The sequence below is a fragment of the Tetrao urogallus genome (assembly GCF_951394365.1).
Source record: "Tetrao urogallus genome assembly, chromosome: 15".
In the NCBI taxonomy this organism is placed as follows: Eukaryota; Metazoa; Chordata; class Aves; order Galliformes; family Phasianidae; genus Tetrao; species Tetrao urogallus.
The window spans coordinates 11,290,319-11,313,556 of record NC_136828.1 but is presented as its reverse complement, the minus strand read 5'-3'; the positions used below and the strand labels follow the sequence as shown (position 1 = coordinate 11,313,556).

The 23,238-nt window shown below is 39.4% G+C and overlaps 1 protein-coding gene across 1 annotated transcript in view; it reads left to right on the top strand.

Moving 5' to 3' along the window:
* The window catches only part of SDK1 (sidekick cell adhesion molecule 1), a gene marked incomplete at both ends in the record, with an annotated part of 357,418 nt that overhangs the window by 199,230 nt on the left and 134,950 nt on the right, over positions 1–23,238 (top strand). The window contains 3 exons of the mRNA XM_079542659.1: positions 13,451–13,562; positions 14,480–14,670; positions 22,146–22,229. Of these exons, the coding sequence (XP_079398785.1) occupies positions 13,451–13,562; positions 14,480–14,670; positions 22,146–22,229 (387 nt within the window). The remainder of the gene's footprint in view (positions 1–13,450; positions 13,563–14,479; positions 14,671–22,145; positions 22,230–23,238) is intronic.

The window sequence follows — 23,238 nt, the reverse complement described above, 5'->3', positions numbered from 1 at the left end:
TCTTCTCATCTGAGCTAAGAAAAATAGATTTTTTTTTTTTTTTGAAAGATGCAATTTTGTTCATGATATCTTTTGCATTGGTTATCAATATTAATTATTTTGAGCAGTACCTGTGGTTCATTGTAAAATATACAGTTTTATATCTATCCTGCCTGTGGTAAGGGAAAAGTTCAACCACTTACCTCTTTCAAAGATGGCTTTGCATATTTTACAGGATTTACAGGAGATTCTTAATGTCTATCGGCAATTTGGTCATTTTTATTCAGCTCACAGCTATAAACCTAAAATTTATGACCAGACAAAAAAACGAGAAATGCAGTTGGGTTGAAAGCCAGCACTTCCAAACCCTTGGGTATGCACTAAAGTTAAGGCTTATAAATCGTTCCATTATTTTTGTTAAAAGCAGAAACCAAAAACAAAGGAACAAAGCAGCCCACCCTCAATTTGTGCATCGTTGCTTGCTGGATTGAACCTAAGTGATAAGCAGTGAAAGTAGCAACCCAAGGTGGTGTGAGTAGTAGAGTCATAGGATGGTTTGGGTTGGAAGGGACCTTAAACATCATCTTGTTCCAAGTCCCCTGCGATGGGTTGGGACATGTCCACACCAGACCAGGCTGCTGAAAGCCCCATCCAGCCTGACCTGACATACATTGCTCTTTTATTGACTCAAGTCCCTGCCTTACAGGGCAAGGAGCCCCAGAGCACTTAGGTTACATAGCCAGGCATGGTGCAGGTACCCACAGATGAGCCCAGGAGGAGCAGCCTCACCTGCATTCCCTTCCAGTGCGGGCTGCTGGCATGCAGAGAAATGCTTGGAGTGTGAGGAGCCCAGTTTGTGAGTTATGGTGGGCTCTGTTACAAAGCTGCATTAAAGCGTTTTGCTGAAATACCAAGTAATCCTTTTCAAAAGCACTAAGTGGAAATGCATTGATTTTTATTTTCTTTCAGCAACGAAAATAGCTCAGGATTATTACTATTTTTAAGAGTGATAGAGAAATGTCAAAAATGCTTCAGTTGTACTTTTATTTTTATCCACCACTTCAGGTTTTGCGGAGCTTTTTGTTCTGTATTTTTTCTTTTTCCCTTTCTAGTTAAGGCTTTGGAGGCAGCAGAGAGGGAGGTTTGTTTGGTTTTTTCCTAAGTGCAGTTTCTATTTTGAGCCTTCTCAGAGATGCTGTGGTTCAGTATGCAATATATAACTTTTTATTGTCTTAAATTTGGTCTGCGTTTTAAAATTCCTTGTCTTCTGAAGAGCTAAATGGTCTGGCACACCTCAATCTCTTCTTTATAATTACTGTTGAATGAAAGGAGGGGAGAGGAGATAGGTCAATTAAGTGGCACTCTGTTGAGCATTTTCAGCAGTCTGTAGAGAGGTCAGCATTAGCTTCTGATATTGTGTGTGATTTATTCATGTAGTATTTCATTGCATGAAGATAAGCATGGATGCACTGAGTTTACAGAACTAATACCAAGATCAAAAGAGGGGACAGAAGTCACAAAGCAGAGCAAGGCAAAGCCAGCTCGGCTCTGCAGGTTGATGGGCATCACTTCAGGAAACTCATGTTGCCAGATACTAGCCAACTCTTCCCATCGTCACACTGGTTTTATTTTAGCTGCAGAATATATTTTTAATCCATACCTAAATGCATTTTGTGCGCATGTCTGAGCAAAGTGATTCATCCTTCTTCACCCTGCGTGTATAAGTTGTTCCAGGAGATTTTCTGCGTGTGAGGCAGCAGGAGTCAATGTCTTGGTGCGGAGTGAATCCTGCAACATTTTCCTGCTGTTTCAGCCGCCCTGATGCTTGACAGCTCTGCACTAACACTGTTACCAACCGGATAGAAAAACTGTATCATTATTGTTATTTCCAGGGCAAAACAAAATGAAATGGATTGATTAAAACTAAGCAGTGTCATTGCGTTCTGCCTAATCACACACTGCCAATTAATTTCAAACTGGTAACCTAAGGACATGTTTGAAGTTGACTACATCTTGTTAAATGTAGGGGGGATTTATTTATTTTAAAGACATAACATGAAATAGATGTCATTTGTATCTCAAGTACATTTGTGTCTCAGATGACACAAGTGTAACGTTTTCTCATTTTCTTTCATTTCTCCCCTCTAATTTCCCTTATTAGCTGTAACTCTGTTGTGATGTCCCAGTGTCATATTATGATAATAGAAATCTCAAAAAAAAAAAAAAAAAAAAAAAGCAGCAGCATGAAATGCAAAGTTTTGGGTTCCCAAAGAAGTGGGAGACAGCAGCCCCCTGTAGCAAGAAGTATCTGTTTTTCACTATTGGAGCAAAGTCTCCTTGCCACATGTAGAAAGTGCATCTGCAAACAGTGACCCAGCCATTTTCTGAGAGGGTAAGAAGTCAATGCAGGATCGAAAAGACATCATGCTCTTCAGCTGCAGTCTTATCTGAGAGCGGCAGAAAGGAAATCAGAAGTTAATGCAAACAGCATTTGTACTGGCCGAGTAAGGTACAACTAAATTCATTTTTAACAATGCCAGCTCTACCTATTCTGCAGAAATACTAACAAAGAGCCTGAGTAATAACTTCCCCTTGGATTTCCTTTTGCAGTACTTGCAGCATTCTCTGAGCATGTATTTATGTACGGTATACAAACAGGCAGATACAAAAACCTATTCCATCTTCCAGAGAAGAGAGATGCTGTTTTATTCTCACTTCAGAAAATTAAATGCTTATCCATCTGTGGAATTATTTTTGAATGAATAAGTTTGTAGACTTTCTTTAGCTGGGTTATTATTTGCTCTTTTGGAGCATTCTTTGCTTTCACAGTTGTTTTGTTCTTGCTACAGAGGAAATAAAGCAATGTGTATTTTTCTCCCTGGTGAGGTTTGAGGCAACCTTATATTATAAAATAACCAAAGATTGATAATCACAAAGGCTGCAAAGGGAAAGCCTCCACTTTATTTAGAAGAACATCTGTGCTTTTAAAGAAGAAAAAAAATCTGTCTTTTGGTAGGAAAAATCTTTGTTTAGATTCTGAGCTCTGCTGTGTGAGTGATTTTGCCCTGCTTTTATATCTTCCAGTGTTCTAAACATATAAATGAAATTTTATTTCCTTCTGAATCTCTGTGACCCGAGCAGCATGACTTTTATTAAGGAATGCATCCTCTTGTAAAACAAAAAGAAAAAGTAGCATAGTGTGGTCAGGAGGGTGGGGAACTTGAGACCATATGGAATGGACCTGAGGCCCCTGATAACCTATTTCTGAAAATATTATTTTGACAAGTCATTCCATATGTTTGGTTGAGTTAGTTGTTGGAAGAAGGCTGTGGGGTATCTTCTTGCTTTTCAGATCCACTCTCCTTATGTAAAGACTTGGAAGCAGCAGACCTTTGGGAGCAAGGTAGCAATCTGGATCCCAAAACATGTTCCACATATAAATATATAAATAGAATGCGGCAAGAGTTGACCTTGAGCTTAAAACACTGCTCAGGAAGTGCATCTTGGTTTGAATAGGAGTTTCAGCAACCGAGAACAAAAGTGCCTATTTAGTTCAATGTTATAAATATCTGTGGAAGTGCTCTCTTAAGCCCTCATAAATTGTTCCGTGCCTGTAGCATCGAGGATCTGAGGACAGTTTTTGAAATTTGGATGATTTCTGTTTTTTTGAAGTTCAACTGATGTTTAAATGTAACAAATTTTAATCCTCGTTCTCAGAGTGGATTTGCTGGAGAAAGCTTTGATCAACACCTTGCTTATCCAGTAACTGCAAAAATGCATTTGCATGGCTTTAAGCTGTCTTGTTCAGATCTATATAGGCACTCTTATATACATGTTTTGCATAATGATGGCCAGTTTGGTGGCCTGTACACATTTACTGGCACCAAATGCCTCTGACGCAGAAGCCCTTCCTTTCATTGTGAAGGACAAATCAACCGTGGAACACTTTCAGATTTCTCATTTGCTGATTCTCCATGAGGACAGATTTAAATTCTTTCAGGAAGATCCCAGAGTCTTAAAGAAGCAGCCAGGCACAGTGCATATCCAACTGTTAGGACATCTCTAAAATCCAGCAATATTTATTAGTTATCTGATCTAGTATTTGATCTGGTGGCTGGGAACTGAATTTGATGTTCTTTGAGGTCCCTTCCAACTCAAGCCATTCTCTGATTCTGTGATTTTCATGAATTTGCCAGATAACTATCAGTGTTCTCCCGAACCTAAGTTGATATTAGAAAAATCCAAATTTTGAAGCTAATCTAAAATTTAATAATAATTTTAGCTTTATCAGAACTGCTTATGAGATTATCAGTATATGTGTGCAAGTGCCTACTTCCAAGGTATTGCTTTACAACATCAGCTTAAATAGATGCTCTGAAGTCATTTGTGACTATTTTCTTTATCCCTTTTATTCAAGTCTGGTAAAGGACAGAGAGGAATGTATTTTATTTTATTTTTATTTTTTTTTAATTATCACCATTTCATTCCTAAGTAGACGTTTTCAAACTTTTTACAAGTATGAGAAGCAGCAAATAGATTGATCGATTGTCAGCAGTGTGATTTTATTTGTCCTTTAACCATGTAAGGAGTTAAGAAATTAATGTATTAAAAAAAAAAAAGCCACATTTGATGGAACATTTGAAAATAGAGGGTGGCAGCATTTTATTGTCTCCCATTTCTCTTCCTTTCCTGCTGCTTGACAATAAACCACAATCTGCTGGTGAGAGCTACAACATCTAAAATACCAGCAGTTCTGATTCACACAACACAGCCGTGTTCTCTGAACTTTTATCTTTCCAGTGAGTTTTCGTATTGCTGCACTGATAACTGACAGTTTGAGTTTATTTGACATCCACATAGTAATGTGTGGTTTATTAATTTATATTTATTAAGAAAGTGATTAAGAAAGTGATGCAAAGTGTATGCAAAGTGCCAGGGCAGCAAGATGCTAAAAGTTTCTTTTTGTCCTCAGCATAGCATGACCCTTGCTGTCTGCTGCAGGAATACTTGAGCAGCAAAGCATCACTGTCCAATCTCAAACCTGTTTCCTCCCCTAAGTGCATGCCTGTTTATATTTAGAAGGATGCTTCTCTTATGATGCACTTTAGTGCATCATAAAAATATTACAGCCTCTTAAAAATCATCTCCGCTGATGAGTTACTTTAAAATCTTTCCAGACACAAACATGTTTCAGATGCTCCAGCTTAATAAAACCCACAGGTTCTAGGTGCTGCTGCCGTGGGATTCTCCTCCTGGTGCCCCTCGCTCTGCTTTGAGGCTGACTCTGAGGCTAATAGATTCCTCTGCTAGACCACGGATTTTTTTCTTTCCCCTTTTAACTGCTGTTGAATAAGATTACACACTCTATCCTCTTATATAGCCAATACTAAAGCTATCTGGTGAATTGAAAAGCCACCTGAGTGTTCTCTAGCTAGAATAGCTTGAGGCTCTATATTTTTTCATGTTAAAAGCTCTAATGATGTGCTGGATGATAAGTTTCTGGGCAGAAAAGAACCCCTTGCTGTGCATGGGGGAAGGTCAGGTCGGTGACAGAGACTGAACTGCCAAATTGCTTTTTTTTTTTTTTTTTTGCACCAGGAGTTGTGAGAAGGGAATTTCAGAGTGTTGGAGCAGAAATCTGGTCTGCTTTTAAAGTGAGCTGCTGAGTCATCACAGCGAGCTGTGTAACTGAGCAGTGCGCTTAATTTCCTTAGAACTGCATGGGACAACACTGGAAATTTGTTGCTACACTACAGAAACTAAACTAAAGTCCTAAAATACAGAGCAGATTTGTAGAACTTAGCTAGTAGGAAAGAGGGGAACAAGTCTGGTTTGCAGAGCTGGGCTGCCAGCAGCAGTTGCTGGGTCACAAAGGACCTGTAGAAAAAGGGCAAAATCAGGAAGAAAGCTGCGTCTGCCATCCCTGTCCCATCTGTGGAGCAAAACTGGAGAGAGTCTGGAGTGAAGCCAGCATGAGCTCCACCCTCATCCCTGTGATGGCTGCACAAATACCTCTGATCCTACGCCAACATCATCAGGCCCCTGTGTCTCACTGTGCCTGGGATAGATCCTAAAAGCTCTCTACAAGTTTTTAGAAGCTTCTCAACCTGTATTTTAGGCTCTGTTTTATGTAATGCAGTATAGAAAGCTCTTCTGTGCTGTAGTATCCACGCACAAAAGGGTATAAGTCATCTTGTGGCTAGAGCTGTATTCTCCATTAATCTTTCCCTAGGGCTAAAACTAACAGCTCTTGCAGTCTGTGAAGTCTTTACAAAGGAGGGAAAAAAGCTGTTACAAATGTGGCTGTTATTTGTTTAAACATTTGGAAACATTTATAATGTGATGCTAGCTGTTCTTTTTACCCTGCTCCTATTCTTCTGTTTGTATATATTTCAGTGAATCCTTTAAAACTTGTCAGGCAAGAATAGTTTAGCTAGGTAAAACTAAGACTGTGAAGGAGCATGATTGTTGCCTATAAATACTTAAGGAGTTAAAAATCACAGAAGGAGAAAAGAGATATTTAAGCCAAAAGAAAGCTTTGGCAGAGGAACAAATGGGGTACATTGGTTAGGAATGCATTTCAGCTGGGTATTCAGAGTGCTTCTAGTAGGTTGAAAAAAACTCTAGGATACGTTCCAACATGAAAGTGGAGTCTAAAATGCTTAGTGCTCTTACTGCTACCCAGCATGTTCAGAAGCAGGAGATGGGGGAGGGCTGACTCACAAGGTGCGTTCCAGTCCTGCCCCAAGCACAGCTAGCTGGAAGCTCCATGCACATGATTCTTACCAAAGGTTTACATAGTTTTACAGAGACTGAGCCTTAGAAGAGAAAACAGGAAAAATGCATTCATTATGCATCTGCTGAACTTAGTCACACGAGTATTTTCACCCTTCAAACTGACCAGCAAGTTCCTGACATGAAGAGTATTTTGAATGGCTTGCAGGGTTGCAAGCTTGACTGGGTAAAACACACTCTGTAGGTTAATTATCTTTGGGTAACTTTAGCTTTTAGAGTTAAAGGCACCCAAAGTCCTGTTGTAACATGTATGGTGTATCACACAGGCCTAAGGGAGGCGTGGGGGTTTTCAAACTCTTGTTTGTTTTTTGGCATGGGTGATTCAGCCAAGAAATTGGTGAAATTTTCAGTAAGAGCTACTCTTCACCAAATCCACCCTCACACGCCATGTATTTAATCTGTGATCTGCTTACTGTAGTTCTGTTGTTGCTGTATTGGCTTTTTATTCTTTCTCTCTTTTTGGTTTACTTGCAGTGGAAATGAATCATGCATTTGATGTGATGTGGGCAAAGCTGGTCATGTTGACAGGAGTGTATTGAGTCAATAAATATAACTGACCTAGATCATTCACTTGTTTTGCTTGTACTGTGTTTTGTAAACCTTTCCCATGTCTGGTGTTTTATTCATATGTCATGATGTCTGATGTCTAGATCGAGATGAGGACCGTATATATAAGAATTTGCTTGAGGTGATTGATTCAAGCAACTAGGCTGCTTTCACTATAAATTTGATCCAGAAAGTGAAATTCTTGTTGTTGCTTCCTCACTATTTTGAATCTACAGCCTCTCAAAGGTTGGAAGATCAAAAATAATATGTACATTTGAGGATTCTTAAGATATCCACAGGTACTGAATAGTCGTAACAGTTCTTGATATGCCAACTCTGTAATTAGATTGCTAATTGTTTTATAAATACACAATTTTGTCTCAAAATGCTCCATCTGGAGTTTTAGTATTAGCTGTCAAACTAAATAAATGTGATCAAGACAGGAAAATCTCTTATTTTTCTTTATGTTTATAAACCTGTGCAGAGATCTGTACAGTACACAGCAGTGTACAGCAGCATCACCTATTTACCTTTTCTTGGTAAATTCATACCATTCTTGCTGGAATAGAAGTGAGAAAATGAAATGGTAACCTGTATTATCTTAACGCTCTTTCACTGCATCTGTTAATATGCAGTCTGATAAGTAGGGAACAAGTGAGCAGTGTTTTAGAGCACTGATACGATTGATAAACACATTTTTTCCATATTTGTGTAGTGATACTCTCAGGCCCACAGGTGGTTGTCAACATTTGCCAGTCTGTTGATCTGGCTCCAGGTCGTGTTGTGCATCTTCTACTGAAAAGGGAAAGGGAAATTAATCTTCTATTGATCAGGATCCAATTTCTGTTGTGTATGTTGTACTGGAAAGGGGAATTAATCCATTATGGAAAAAGTTATATCTATTCCATTAGATAATTTGTATTTGTAAAGTCTCTTTTTTTCCCCTGAGCAACCTTGAGATGCCATGTGAGGGACATTTCTCCTTTTTGTGTTATGTAGGCTGAGATTGTATATCCTTGATGCCATAGTGTTCAATTATTTATATGTAATTTTTTTAGCTGCTGCTGTTGGACTCATCTCCTATTCTACTTTTTTCTAATGCAGGTATCTGTAATTTGGAAAAGAAGCTTTGCATGTATCTTGCATAGTCATTGGAAAAGGCACTTCTGCAAATTGTGATAGTCTAAAAGTCTGTAGAAAGGTTGCAGGGAAGGTTTTCTAATCTTTTTCTTCCAGCTTAACTTGTAAACAGTTCCAAAGTTCTGCTACAGGTGCTCCATGTCTCCATTAGTTTAGCTGTAGGATACTGGTGACCCTTACCTCAAAGTGGTTTTTTTTCTCTTAGATGAGTTTCCTAATGTAAAGAAGTAAATCCAGTTTGGGGTACCCACTCCAGTGAAATTTCTTTTTCACTGAAAACAGGACATTGAGAAATAATGGCAGCAGTAACTAAGACAGTAGGAATGAGTAGCAGCCAGTATCCCATCCCAGCATTCCCAGCATTCCCAGCATTCCCAGCATCCCTGCCCCGTGTTATGTAAATCAGGTGATCTGGGTGTTTATTTGGGCAATTCTCACTCCTCTTGCTCATGATAACCTCAGTTGTGTTGTGTCATCAGCAGGCTGGGACCTATAAGCAATTTAATCTCACAGGCTTAAAAAATAAAAGTCGCTATTTTTCTCAAGTCTGATCTCAAGCTATTACTTCTTTTCAAGAGATAAATGCTTCCTCTCACCTTTTATTAGGGCTGGTTGGCACAGTGTCTGTCTGAGAGGAACTTGAGCGTCCATGAAGCATTGCTGTTAATATTCTGCACTGCAAAAACAGATGTAGATAAACTTTGCATACCATAATGTAAGACCTGGGGAAGAAGCTCATGTTTATACATTTCTAAAGGGAAAAGCACATTTTGTATTTTTGTGTTTTGTCATATGGCCTGAGTCGGATTTCATCTCTGTTGGGAAAATTAAACATTCAAGTGACTTTGACAAAGTCTGTGATGTTTTTAAACTGGAAATTAAAATATTTAAAATTTCTTGTACTCAATATGACTATGTATGTAGGGAGATAAAAACACTGATTGTGTCATTCTAGAGATTATAGGGCAGTCTGCATAATTACAATACTTAAATAGCAGAGAGTTAAAATTCTACAGCTCATCACTATTAAAAGAAAAATAGAAGTCAGCGTTACAGACCACTCGGGACTGACTGACTCGCTGTCAGTCAGATGGTAGTTAAAAAGTGGAAGTTCACTGTGATCCAAGATCAGAGTTGTGCAGTCACACACAGGCACTGGTGATAAAAACAAATAGATGATGCAAGGGGCCATCACCCTTTTTTCTCTCTTAACATATCTCTGCTTTTTGCAGAGTTTCTGTGCATTCTGCACAATCTCCAGAGGAGCTCTTGTTTAGGGGGACCAAAAGACCCTGGATCTCCTCATTCCATTTTCTGTTTTTTTAATTTTTATTTTCAAATTCTAATATGGAAAAATAATACTGATGGAAGTTAATATAATGGGCTGAGAATGGCAGTTCAGGAACTGCTTCATGAATGGTATGGAATCCACTGAAACAGCTCCAAGATGAACTCCTGCACGTGTGAGTTATGGTAACTGAGCATCAAAGGGCGGCTGGGGCTGTTCCCGAAAGCACTTCACTTGCTGGGCCCTAATAGATTCCAATAATCACAGGATGTCTAAGGAGTTGGTTTAGAAGCAAAGGAAAGATTGGAAATACTGTGAGGGTTGAGGCTAAAATAGGTACAGTATAAAATAAAGCAGAGAGCCTTTCCTGAAGGAAACTGCTTGGATCGGGATGTTTGCCTGTGGCAGTCCTCTGTCCAGTCTTCTATTAAGGACTAGAATCAGATTAAGAGCACATCCCTTAAGTGATCTTCATTGCCTTTCAGCCTTGTCTTTGCAGCTTCCTGCAAGTTCCCACAGATCTGTTATGTCTCATAGTTAGGCATCCCTTGCCCCAGAAGTCTGCACTTCTGGGGTTGGTATTCTTTCCTTAATACTGCTCTGGGGGAGAGAAGGGATTCAGAAGGCAGATAGAAAAGGAAGATTTTTTTATTTCAAAGCAGGTATGAGATGGGTGGGAATGGTGGTCCCCTGACAGCAGATTCATCTCACTATGGCTGTATGTTCTTGCATTCATTCACACTGCTCTCATGTTTCAGTGTCTTTAATAAATATTTCCTAGTAGATATGAATCTAAGAAGTTGAAGCTCAATCATTAAAATAAAGGATACGTGGGAAATTGAGCAGCCTTTTAATAATGCAAAATATCTATTGGGGATCACAGGCCAAAGTCTGATTCGCTGCATCGCATCATGGGAACCAGACCACAGTGTTAGTCCTCATTTAATGAGGAGCCTGGCTGCTCTGCCATTCCAGCCTGTGTTTTTCTTACAAAAAGGTGAGAGGATAGGGTGGTGTAGCAGAAATGGTAAGTGACTGAGCACCTGGTGGGAAGGCAGGGCCAACTCAGGGGAGCCCAGGTGTATGCAATGCACAGAGTGATCAGAAGGGGTGGGACCAGGATCCATCCCTTCCCAGACCTCATTTAAGGGTTGGCAGTGGAGGCAAGGGGTTCTTGCTGGAGATCCCTGTATGCTTGAGACCTTCCAAGCAGCTTTTTCCTTTTGTTTGTGTCCACAACTGCTGCATTTGGCTTATCTTCAGTTGCTGCAGCCTAGGACTTTGTCATTCCACTATTATTGCTTTATATGTTTATAATGTGCTTTCCATCATGTTATAGCATTACAGGTAGGCAAACAGATCCCACGTTACAGCCCTATTGAGACTGTTACCACAAAGGAAGACCAAATTTCTCCTTTGGTACCTTGACCTGCCACAAAACAGAACTACAGGCTGTACTCTGCACAGATAGCTGTGGGAATGTCCTGGTTGGGTGTTATTTGGCGTGGCTGGGAGAGAGTGAGTTACTGCAACGGAATTCTTTGAGTTGCAGAGGGAAACTTGACCTGTCTTTGAATATGAAATATTCATGCTGTTTAGATAATACTTTGAAATGTTGGATTTTTTTATATACGCTTGTTACACTGGCAGCTGACCTTTGTATGATTTTACTTAGAATCCAAGCGCTAGCTGCTTTGGTGAGCTCTCAGTATCACATCTGCTCACCCATTCAAAATTGTTATCAAAAGACTGCTTTAAATAGATTTGTTTCAGGGATGGTATGAAATGAAAATAAGCACATACTTTGTTTAGATCCTTGTTATGGTTTTTAATAAAGTCAAAGCAACCTTACGTTTTCCTGGTTGCAGGCAGAGGAAAGTGCTCTTTTATTTCCCCCGCTTATCTGCTTGCTGCACAAAGAGCCTTTCCCATGGGGTGAACTCCTAGAGGTTACAACAAAGCTGGCTTCTGTTCCTGGGTTGTTTTTAGTATGGTTGAGCATACTAAAAACACACATTCTTCAGGGGAGCTGATAAGCTGAACAAGTGGTTTTCCTCTTTTCCAGATGAAGATAAGAAATTATCATTGCCAAATTAGTAACTTGTTTGTTGCTCTTTTAGCGTTTACTGTTGTAAACCTTCATCTTGTGCGAAAGGTAGTGGTGAGCAGTAAAGCTGAGGTTATTCTCGTCAATAACCAGTTGCTGATCTAATTGACACTTGGTTTATACTTTTTCAATTGCTACCTGGAAGATTCCATCACGGAGATCTTCAGAAAGCAGATTAGCTACCCAATAACGTCTTATTTCCAGGAATACTGTGGAGCAGAACTAAAATCTTTCTGAAATCTTGCTTGTTGAGATCCCATGCAAGTTGTGTATGTATACTGTGTCAGGTTAATAAAGCATATTTATGGGAAGAAGCACACATGCGTTTATCAGTTCCTTAAGCACTGCCCATGGATTCATGAACTTATTCAGGTGTGCAGGTGGTATTCGTAACATTTCAGCGTTGTACTGGATGCTTTCATCTCCTTTAGTACAATATTTGCTATCAATTACAAAAGAGTCAAAAGGCCAAAATTTTGTCATTCAACGATTCACAAATCTGCTGACCTTGTGACCTTTGAGGCCCATTACCAAAAACTTAGTCTGTCTAAGAAGGGAAACAGAATGTTGAACAGGGTTTGGTATGCTGGTTTTTGGATAAGCAAAGAATTTTCTGTCATTTGCTATTATTTAGGGCAGTATCCTAAAAGAGGACATTGGGGTTTGCCAATTTCCCGTTCTGCTTACCAGCTAAAATGCTGGTTAGTCTGTCTTCATCAGAAGACATCTGATGAATTGAATTGGATTTGCATCAATTTAGTTTTACTTTCATTACTTTTCTCTGATTTACTTATTGGATTCCGTATCTTTAGAAATTTTTATTACTCTCTCATTCAAGCTAAAAAATAGCTAATTTTTCTCTTCCAAATGAGTTGCTTGAAGCAAAGTACCTGTGAATACATGGGTGTTTTAATTCACTTACTAAATGTACACAGACAAATTTTACAAGCAGCCTTTTTTCCATTTTTTAAGTGTCTGCTGACTGTTGCATAAGCTAAATTATTTACAGTACGGTGCCTCACAAAAGAGGAGCAGATTTAGGTTATTTACTTGTCTGATAAGAAAAGGGGATTGAAGTTGCTGCGATATGCTGCTTTGTTAATTTTATATTTGTTCCCCAGTGTGTAAAATCTTTTTAAAGAACTAACATGAGTACTGGCAGACTCTTTTGAAATAGCATGGAAGTGCGAAGATTAAACAAAACATGAAACGGTCTTAAAAATATAAGTCAGCAAGTGCTTGATAAAAATAAAAAATGCTCAACAATAGCAAACCTTTAGGATGCTTAATTTATTTGCTCTCTATTTGAGAGTGGCCTCTGCACTCCATCTGGGAGTAGTTCTGCGAGTTGTGTGTGTTTTGAATGATACCAAGCTGGGGGTATTGAAACAGTGTGTTTGCACAGTATAATGAAAGCCATCGAAAACGGTCATGCTGAAGATCTTCCTTTAATGAGGAGATTAAAATCCATGCTGAGGTTGAAGAATGGAATTTGCAGCTATGTCACTCGACAAGATCTTTTACCTGAGGTGATTTGGTCCTTGCTGTTTGTGGGTGTATGAGGCATTCACTAGTGGCTCTCTCTGCCCACACAGGTGCCACGGACCCATCTGACACCGCGGCTCCCATCATCGTCATCCCTCCGCAGAACACGAGCGTTGTAGCAGGGAGCAGCGAAGTCACATTGGAATGTGTAGCCAGTGCAAGGTATTGTAAAAGCAGAGGGGTCGTCAGCAGCTGATTGTAATGCCCTTTCCTTCGCTGGGAAGAACATAGCATGTTCTTTACATTCTTTATTGGTGAAGCAGACTGCAGCGTGTCCCTTGCTCTTCAAAGTAACCTTAGGAATAATCTTATTTGCCTGACATTACTGAATTAAACTTTGATATTTTTTTTTTCTTGGCAAAATAAGAATGTAGGCAGAGATACTTTCCCACCTGTGGCTTACCCAGTAAAGACAAGAATAGTGTTGTGCCATCAGCAAACACTCTTACAGAAATCGTTATGTTTCAGTTAAGTAATGTTTCAGTTATATTGCATATTGGCATGGAAGGTGATACCATTTAAATCAACAGACTGTGCTTCCTAGTAAATAAATTAGGAAAGATCTCTTATGGAGTAATTTATTACAGATGTTCTTCGTTTACAGTGATTATTGCTCAACTGTTCATAATGCACTGTAACATAGAATTCACAGCATTTGTTTTGTGCACATGGCTGTTTCCACTGCATTCTGAAGGGAGCGAATAGTTGAGTCTCCAGCTGATAGGAGGACCAACTGATTTACATTCTCCTCTGAGGGCAGAGATGTTCTTGATATGGTTAATATTTTCCTGGTAATTGAGTTATAATGAAAGCACTTCCCATGCAGCTGATTCACATAACAATATTTACTTCTTTTGCTTAGAGAAATGAAATTATTAGTACTTAACTTCTATTGCTGTATCAATTAGCTGTACTTGCATAACGCCACTTGAGTAGTCTGTAGTTGAAGTGTAGAAGTTATGTATGCATTTACTTCTCAATAGCCAATGTCGGAGATAGAAGGAGCTTTAAAATCCGTGTATAACTGCAGACAAGATTATTCTGTAATGTTTTATTGTATTTTTTTTTAATCTCGGTAGACCTGTTGAGAGACTAAGCGTAATGTGGAAGAGAAATGGAATAAAAATCACCAGTGGAATTAGCAGTTTTGGGAGACGCCTCACGATCACCAACCCAACCTCTGCTGATGTTGGGATGTACTTCTGCGAAGCAGAACTGAGGGACAGCACAGAGGAACCAGCGAGAGCCAAAGCCTTCATTTCTCTAATGGGTAATTCTCAAGGCAGCGTGTTTTTTAGTGAAACAGGCTCTGGGCTGAGGTATAGTAGGAAATAAAATTGGTATTTTAATATTTCACTGACCTTACATTTGAACCTTTCTTCAGAGAACGGAACAAAAAGGGTAGAAGGGGGTTGTCTTCTAAATTAATTCAGCTGTTCCTCCCCGTGAATATAAATTCATCAAATAGGTATTTTTAAACACGGATCTGATTCTGAATCCTGTGTGAAACTATACATTTAATCAGAAGTTGGGGGAGCACAGTAGTAAAATCCTTATTGGGCAGCTTCCACATCTCAGCTTTTAGCTGCATTAAATCCTGATTAACTCCCAGCTTGCTTACATCTAGTTTTAATATGTCAAGTGCCTGTATTTCTGAAAGAAGCCTTTCAGGAGCACTGCTACGCATCGATTGTCATGAGAGGCAGCCAAGGGGCCAAGGACCTTCCTGGGCACACAGGCAGGCAGACATCTTTACTGAGGTGACAAAAAGGAGAGGGAAATAGCACTAAAATCAATGTTGCATGCTGGACTTCCAACTCCAAGAGAAGCTTTGGGCTTATTTTTATGAGAACATTTAGCCTGCTCTTGATGGAGGGATGGACCTGTTCTCACCATCACCTCTCTGCTAGAATTTTGCTGGAGCAGAATTCATTTGAAAATGTAGTTATCGTGCACGTCATGTTCTGACACAGCAGTACAAATGAGCACACTGGGCACAGTGTAGAGTTTTGTTTAGGATTTTTAGGATAAAGGAGACGTTTTGGAACAGTAAGCCAGAGCTGATTGTGTCAAGTCTGGCTTTTATCTAATAGTCACAGAAGCAACTGTGCTTGTGTCCTGGACAGGTTATTGCTCTGGCAGTGACACAGGTGTCGGTGTTGATCAGAATTCATGCCCATGCATTTCTGTAGAGCATTGCAGAGAGAATTCAGCATGCGATTCTGTACTCTCCTTCCAACTTCAGAAAATACAATTTTAAAGACTCTGCTGTGTGGTCTGTTTTCTACTAAAGCAATCTGAAGTAGTTTATGCTTAATGAGAAAACAGCTCTTCCCTCTGCAGAGCTGTGCTCTGGGTTCATTTGTAGCACTGAGTCTCTGTTGTATTTATCACCTACTGGGTGAAGTTTGGTTCCAGTCCTTTTTCTTTACACTCTGTTTTTAGAATTATTGCTTTGCAGCTTCCCTGCCCCTTAAGGAGCAGAGACAGATTTCACTGACTTATGGTTTTGGTTTAAACTCTTCTATATTCATAAGATTTTATTGTAACTAGTTTAATTTTGCTGCTGTGGTGTCAGATCCAGCCTGATGCAGTACTTAAAGCAGCCTCTCGGTTAAGGTAGAAGATTCTTAAATACAGTTACAATAAAAGCAAGCAGCAATCATTGGGGAATCATATTAAAATAGAAACACTGCCTTTATTTAGTAGCTTATCTGCTCTCTTATTTTATAGATGTTTTATTTATTTCTTATCCAATTTTAGGGGGCTGTCAGGGAATGAAGTTATGAAAAGGCCTGTAGATAAGAACAAGCAGATGAAAGAAAGCAGAAACAAATTGGTTACCCATTACTTTTATTTCCTTCTGATGGAACAAGACACTTCAGTTGCAGGTGTTTACTCAGTGTGTCAGCAAAGCCTAGAAGATTTCTTTATTTATGAGTTTCTTCCTAGTGCTGGGGAATGGATCTCTAATTCTAAACAGAAAGCCAAATTAAAGGATTAATAGTTAATGCATAACTTATATTCAGCCTTAGAGTTCCTGAATGGATCCAGCCATTGTTTAATTAATCAAGAGATGGATTCTAGGGGCCGTACAGGCAGGATTCAAACCTAAGTATTTTTGTAGTGTATCCATCATAGCCTGTTGGAGCAGTACTCATAGAGGCTCAGGAATGCTCATTCATTTGCGTACGTAACATATTTACAGAGTGTGCACATGAATAGTGACCTGATAATGAGCTGCACTTCTTTGTAGAATAATACAGCACGGACTAAATAAGGGGTCTTGACTATTGGAAAAATTGAAATTGTGGTGATAGAAGAGGTTTGTTTTCAAAATGATTCAGAAAAGTCAAATAGAGACTCGCAGTAGGTGGTAATAAGAGCTTTGGTGGATCAGTAGAACAAAAAGTTTTGTTATTAACAGGTAGAATAGAGTCGGCAATAAAAAGATATCACAGATATTGATAATGCTGTGGAGTAGGACTGCATGAGCAAGGAAGACAGCCTGTGGGTCACACTGCAGTTCCCTCTGGATGTGGCAGAAAGCCTTCTGACATCTTCATATTGTTCCAGCGAAGATAAACAGAGGTGGTTCCAAACTCTGGTTTTATTAGCTGCAGTTGTTATAAATTTTTAAAGGGTAGCATGTTCCTCAGTTGGCAGAGTAACAGTTTGGGGAAGATTTGTTGCAGATTAGATAAGAGCGCATTTGTTTTATCGCCAACAGTTTGAAGATTAAGGAATTTAAGGAATCAACTCGTGAGCAAACCAATTTGAAGACTGAACTAATCTTAAATTCTTTTGCTGCAGTTCTGCAAGTTCCATTGTTGACAAATTGCAATCACCATTTTTAAATGGTTCTTCTATGGGAAAGTTATGTATATTATGAGCTCAGAAGAACACAAAAACCATACTGCTCTTCAAGTCAGATGCAGTCAGAAAGTAAAATCCCCACAAGGGGATTTGGGGGATGTCCAGCTTTGTCTGTGATGTTCCTGGGAAGTTCCCATTCTCTCAGTTCTGCAAGCAGATGTGTTCCCTGGGTTGTTACAGGATTTTAGAATGCAGAGAGAGCACCTGGCAGCCATGGAGAGTTGGTCATACCATGTAGTTTCCCAGATGTAATAATGGTATCTTTCAAAAAGGAGTTTTTCCTGCCACAGGAATTTTTCCTGTAGCTGAGAGCATGCAAAGCACAAAGCAAGAAACTAGCAGGGCCTTTTCATCTGCTTCTGTTTTAACTTTATATTCATGCAAAGAGAAATCCTGCTTCAAGGACTCTGTTACAGCCACGTGTTCCAGCACAGGCAGCCTGCCCTGTTGTCTGGAGGTACGGACTTGGTTACCTACAAGGCACTCGCAACTTTCCAGTTCCACTTCTTTACAGGATATTCACCAAATAAATTAGTTTATGCTAATGTTAGAGAAAGGCTTCCATGTTTAGGGCTCAATTTTCCTCTTAAATATGCAGGCTTGAATTTGAGTGGTGCAGGATTTTCAGCTCTGGAGGAGCCCCTGGGGCTTTCTCTGTTCTTTCTGACTTTCATGTATGTATCTAGCATTAGGTCACACATCTCCAATGCAGCTTGAAGGGTATGTAATGGATGCTGACTGCTATCTTTTGAATGTTAAAATCAGTGACCATGTAACTCTGCGTGAGGGAAGTTAGAACAGTATCATATTTTGCAGACTCCCAGGGGCTTTGCAGAGCAGCCATCTTTTCACTGATGTCTGTAGTGGGGAGGAGGGCGGGGGGTGGGGGGGGAAACAACAACAAAAAAAGCACCCTTAAACCTTCAACAACTATTAAAAGCATGCATTTATATTCAAATATTCATTTTCCCTTTTGGCTGTACTTGACCTTTTAGTTAAAATCACTCAAACACCAATAAGGTGTCTGAACATTGTAGTATCTGTTTCTTTCAGTCTGAGATGTGACCCCTCTCATTGCGTAGGACATTGCACTGCCACCAGTGTCATAGGTCCTTTCCTCTTCTAACTATTGTGATTGTATAATTTTAATCAAATGTTTGACCTGATACCAACAGGCTACTGTCATTCCTAGAAATTGCTGTGTCTTGGGGCCTGTGTCTGGCATGTTATGTAATTTGGAAGATGTCATAATTTCACCACACACATTAAATTTCAACACTTGATCATTGCCTGCAACAGTAAATGTTCAAATCTGCACTATGTGATTCAAACCAAGCTTTATAAATATGTAATTGAGTCATATATACAGACAACCAAAATACCCTTTCAGAATGCCATCTGACCCTTCCAAATATTGCTGCAATTTTATGGCCTCTTTCTGAAAGTTATTCATCAGATGCTGTGTATAACCCAAATTCAGACACTGGTTGCTTGTGTTGGCCTGCAGCCCTTCAGACACACTCCTGGTGTGCAGATCATACATCTGACCCATTGAAAATATCAGGGGGCTTGATTTTGGTGCTCTGTGTCCTGTAACTGGAACACTTTTACCTTAATTTCTTCCACAGTCAGTGTTCAGTTGAAGCCACAGACCCTCACTTCCCAATAGAGAATGCCAGCACATTGGATCCTGCAAAGGACCTTTTGAGCACATGCATGGTGCTCCCATATGGGGCATACATGTGGGTGAAGAGCACAGCTTGCATGGAGGCCACTGCTCCATTTTGCTCAAAGCCCTGAGGGTATGCCTGCACCAGTACTGCTGTGATTCTGTCTTACCAAGACAAATTTTCCACGTATGTTAGACTTAGGATGTTGCAGCACTGTTGTCCATAGGTATTCTAGGTCTTCCAGAATTTCCTTACAGATTAGTACTGTCTTGCTGTCCAGCTTATCTCTAATTCCGGGCAGCTTCTGTTCACTGAGATTCAGTACATTGTGAAGCTGCTTCTTGGAAGCAATTTTGTGTCTGCGCTCATCACCCTAAAACAACACCTGACCACCCTTTGTGCAGTTCTTGCCTTAGTCTTCAGCCCTCTTTTACCAATTTTAGCATTTGGTCAAGCTTCCAGCAGTTGGAATGGCTGGGAGAGTTGAGTTCAGTAGCTTTACTGTGAGGGAAAACCTGGATCTGGTCTTGAAGAAGACTGGAAGTTACATCTATTGGCAGACCTGCACTCTGAAAGTCCTCTGGGAATTGTCTATGGCCTTTTGATTGCATTTTTCTGCTGCTCCAGCCTTTCTTCTGCCTTGTTTGCTTCTATTTCCTCCTGCTTCTTCCAAAAAAAGCTGATGTAAACCTTCCTTTTATAACATTACAGTCTTGTTTGCTAAGTGTCAGTTTGCAGTGGCTTGAGGTTCTTTGTCAGGCAATTCATTGCTTGACAAGCTCAAGCTCTGTCTTAATACAGTAAGTTTCTCTGAGGGTAGCGTAAGAGCTGGAATGGGATTTTAAAGGAAGAGATTGTAGGATAAGATTTTGGGAGAGACGTTGGGAAAATAGGTTGTGTAAATATGCCAAGGACCTGTGCAACAGTAGTTCCTGAGCAGTGGTCCTGGAGTTACGAGTGTCTTTGAGGTCATGTTAAGTTGCTTTGCAGCTGAACTGCAGGCCCATGCTGGAGATAAATCTTCAAATTTATTACTAGTGCATGAATATATTGCTGATCTAGGAGAAAGTTTGTGAGCTGGCAGCTGAAGGTTGCCAAGTTTGAAAACTGACCTGTTAAGATCAGGGTGCCATATAGGAAGGAAAGGTGTGAGAGGTGCATTCACTAACTCCCTAAAAGGAGCAAAATTGTGGCAGAGGAGGCATCTGTAGAAACCCAGAGCTAGAAGTGAACGTCCAGGTGTTAGGGGTATAGGTCTGGGGGCTGTTTTACTTCTTTGGATGCTGGTTTGGCTACCTGTCCCCCCTGTCTCCCCTCACAATCAGATTAAGTTGTCATAGAAGGAAATATTCAAGTTTTATTTTAAAAGAGAGAGACAGATGGGCTTGTGTATCTATGTATTCACATGCACAGACAAGTAAAAAGAAAAGCTTGGAGATCAAAAAGATAAAATTCCTAAACATGGAATTTGAGGAGAACATCAGACAAGGCTTGAAGGATGGAGTGGGATGGAGGAGAATACTGAGAGTTAGAATGCACTAAGATGCATTGCAGAGGGCTCAGCAGTGTGGATGATCAAACATGTCAAACTGCATGCCATCAGTGAATTTCAATTAAACGTTCGGCTTTCCAATTTGTTGTTTGGATTAATGCATGAGATCATATGCAATAAATCACCACTTATTATGTGTGTTTATTAATAGCTTTATATTTAGGCAGTGAGGATCAATAATGTTAACACATGTATATTATTAGAATACCATAAATCATGCAGCTCATTTTATTGGTTTTCCTGGATAAATGAATATTCAGGCTATTTTGCAACCTCACCTCCTCCCTGTAAGATTTTGAAAACGTATTGATTGACTTTATTTGGAATGAATACAGAGCTGTAATATCCACTGGTGCCCAAAAGAGGCCCTGATTCTGTACACTCAAGCAAGTATTTTATTGCAGTTAGCAGGAAGGAGTGCATTGCAGTGCTGGTGTTAATGATGTGTACCTACCTGCTGCTGTTCTGCTCTGCTGGATGAGGGTGGCAACACATGCTATGCAGGTAGCAGGAGAAATTAGGGGAGATCTATGGGATAAATTAATACAGTTTTGTTTTAATTTACCAAAATAGTGATTTTCTATCAGTAACACAATCTGCACGTATGATTGGGGAATAGATTTGAGAGAAGATCAGCTCAGATTCGTTGTCACTTGCTGCCTTCTTTCAAACATCCTTGAATTCCTTAAATTGAAAATACAGTATCATCATCTTACATGCTACTTTTATTGTCTTTTCTGTGTTACTGAACACTTAGCAGTGAGTTTGTCTATGCTACAATAGAACTCTAGCTATAATCAAATAAAATGATTCTAAAAACAGTACACAGATGTTAATTACATCAAGTAGACTATGACAGTTTTTAGTTACCATGATTATTACTGCAACCTTAATGCCTATGGGACTTTGACAAGATACTCTTCAATTTTATGCTGCAGAGAAGAAAGAGTAACATGATGGGATACTGTACCATTTCAGGAATCTTGTCTTTGTTTAATTAAATGTCTAATATCTTTTCTTAAGTCCTGATAATAAAGTGTGGACTTTTATGACTATTGCTATAACTTCAATTAAAGCATTAAATCTGTTTGCTTTCAAGAAATTAAACAGTTGAGCAGAATTTTTTTAATTATACAGTGCTTATCCCGTGATGTTGGCTCTCTGACGTGCCATGACACATTATTTGATATGCTTCATGCCTTCATGAGGTGGAATTCAGTTTAGATACTGAAGCAAACTATCCAATAAAATGGTATGTTGTAAATATAAACCTTTATAAACCTCTTGGGAAGGCCTTTCTGAACGAAGAATTAAAACGTTCCATGATTCAGACCTATAAAATGAAAAGCAGTCCCTGCTCTGAGTATTAATTTGCAGTGCAAAATGCTAAATCTTACCTAACATTGACTCGATGCTTTGGAATTCGTACTCAGCAAAGCAAGAATTTGTTGGCTTTTTTATGATGCTTTTACTACCAAAAAAAAAAATCCTCCAAGTAGAAACTCCAACCAAATAGACAGTTCGTAATACACCATATTAAATAAAACGCGTGCAGACCCATCGTATGAGTGTCATTATGTCACCTTCTATTTTTCATTTTACTCTGGGTTTCTCTGCTTACTTTTGTTTGTTTCCTCTGTTCTGAAGAACCACCATATTTTACTGCGGAGCCCGAGAGCGTGATTTTGGCTGAAGTGGAGAAAGATGTGGACATCCTGTGCCAAGCAATGGGTGAGTGTGGACAAGTATTTGAACTTGAGTCAAAAATACATATATCCTGTACTGAGGAAAGCATCTGATATCTACTTTTCATGTCTTGAGGCCTGTGCATCATTGCCAGCTATTGCAGATCCAGGTGTAAGGCATGTGGAGGGTGTTTGTCTTTGGAAAACATGCCATAAGTTGCTGCATTACAAACTTTGGAGCCAATAGATTTGTTCAGGTAAAAGTATGGTTGTGGAACCTGTCGTTGCAATGCGAACAGTCAATATTTCAGCAATTCCTCTTCTCTACAAGTTATGGAACTTCTATAGTTTCTGTCAGGAGCTCTGACATTTAAGTGTAGATAAGAGTGCTGCAGGAGGAGTGGTACAGGTGGTTTTTAATTGGCTGGTGTTTTAATTACATCAAGGCCTTCAGATGTTAAAAATTCCACTTTAGACAAACTGCTGTTTAAGATTTAGTTCCAGAGAAATAGAAGCACATCCTATTTTAGCACTCCAGAAAGACATCATAGTGTTGTGATTGGAGCCGGCTTGACTCTATCATTGAATTGCTGTGTGACTTTGGCAAGCAGCTTAACTTTTTGGTGTCTCAGTTTCCCTGATGCTGTGTTTTACAGGCAGTACACATAAAAATGCAGCCTTGAGCTTCTTAAGTAAAAAGTATACTATATATTTTTTAAAAAACCTGCACCCAGTTCTAACTGACAGCTTATTTGGTTGGGCTCCTTCTTCAGATCAGGGCCAAAAAATAAATTCTTGCATATCTATTTTATTTGCATCAGGATTTAAATGTTTTTTTTTTTTTTTTGCTTTGCATAGGAAAGAATCAACACTGCTTTTCTGAAGGAAGCTTTGCAAACATGTTATCACAATAAGGAAGCGTGCATGTAAGGATGCTCCAACTGATTTGGAATTTCAGAAGTCTTTGATGAGGTTTCTTATCAAAGGCACTTACAGAAAAGAAGCTATCAGGTTATAAGAGACAAGGTCTTGTTGTGAATTAATAGCTTTTTAAA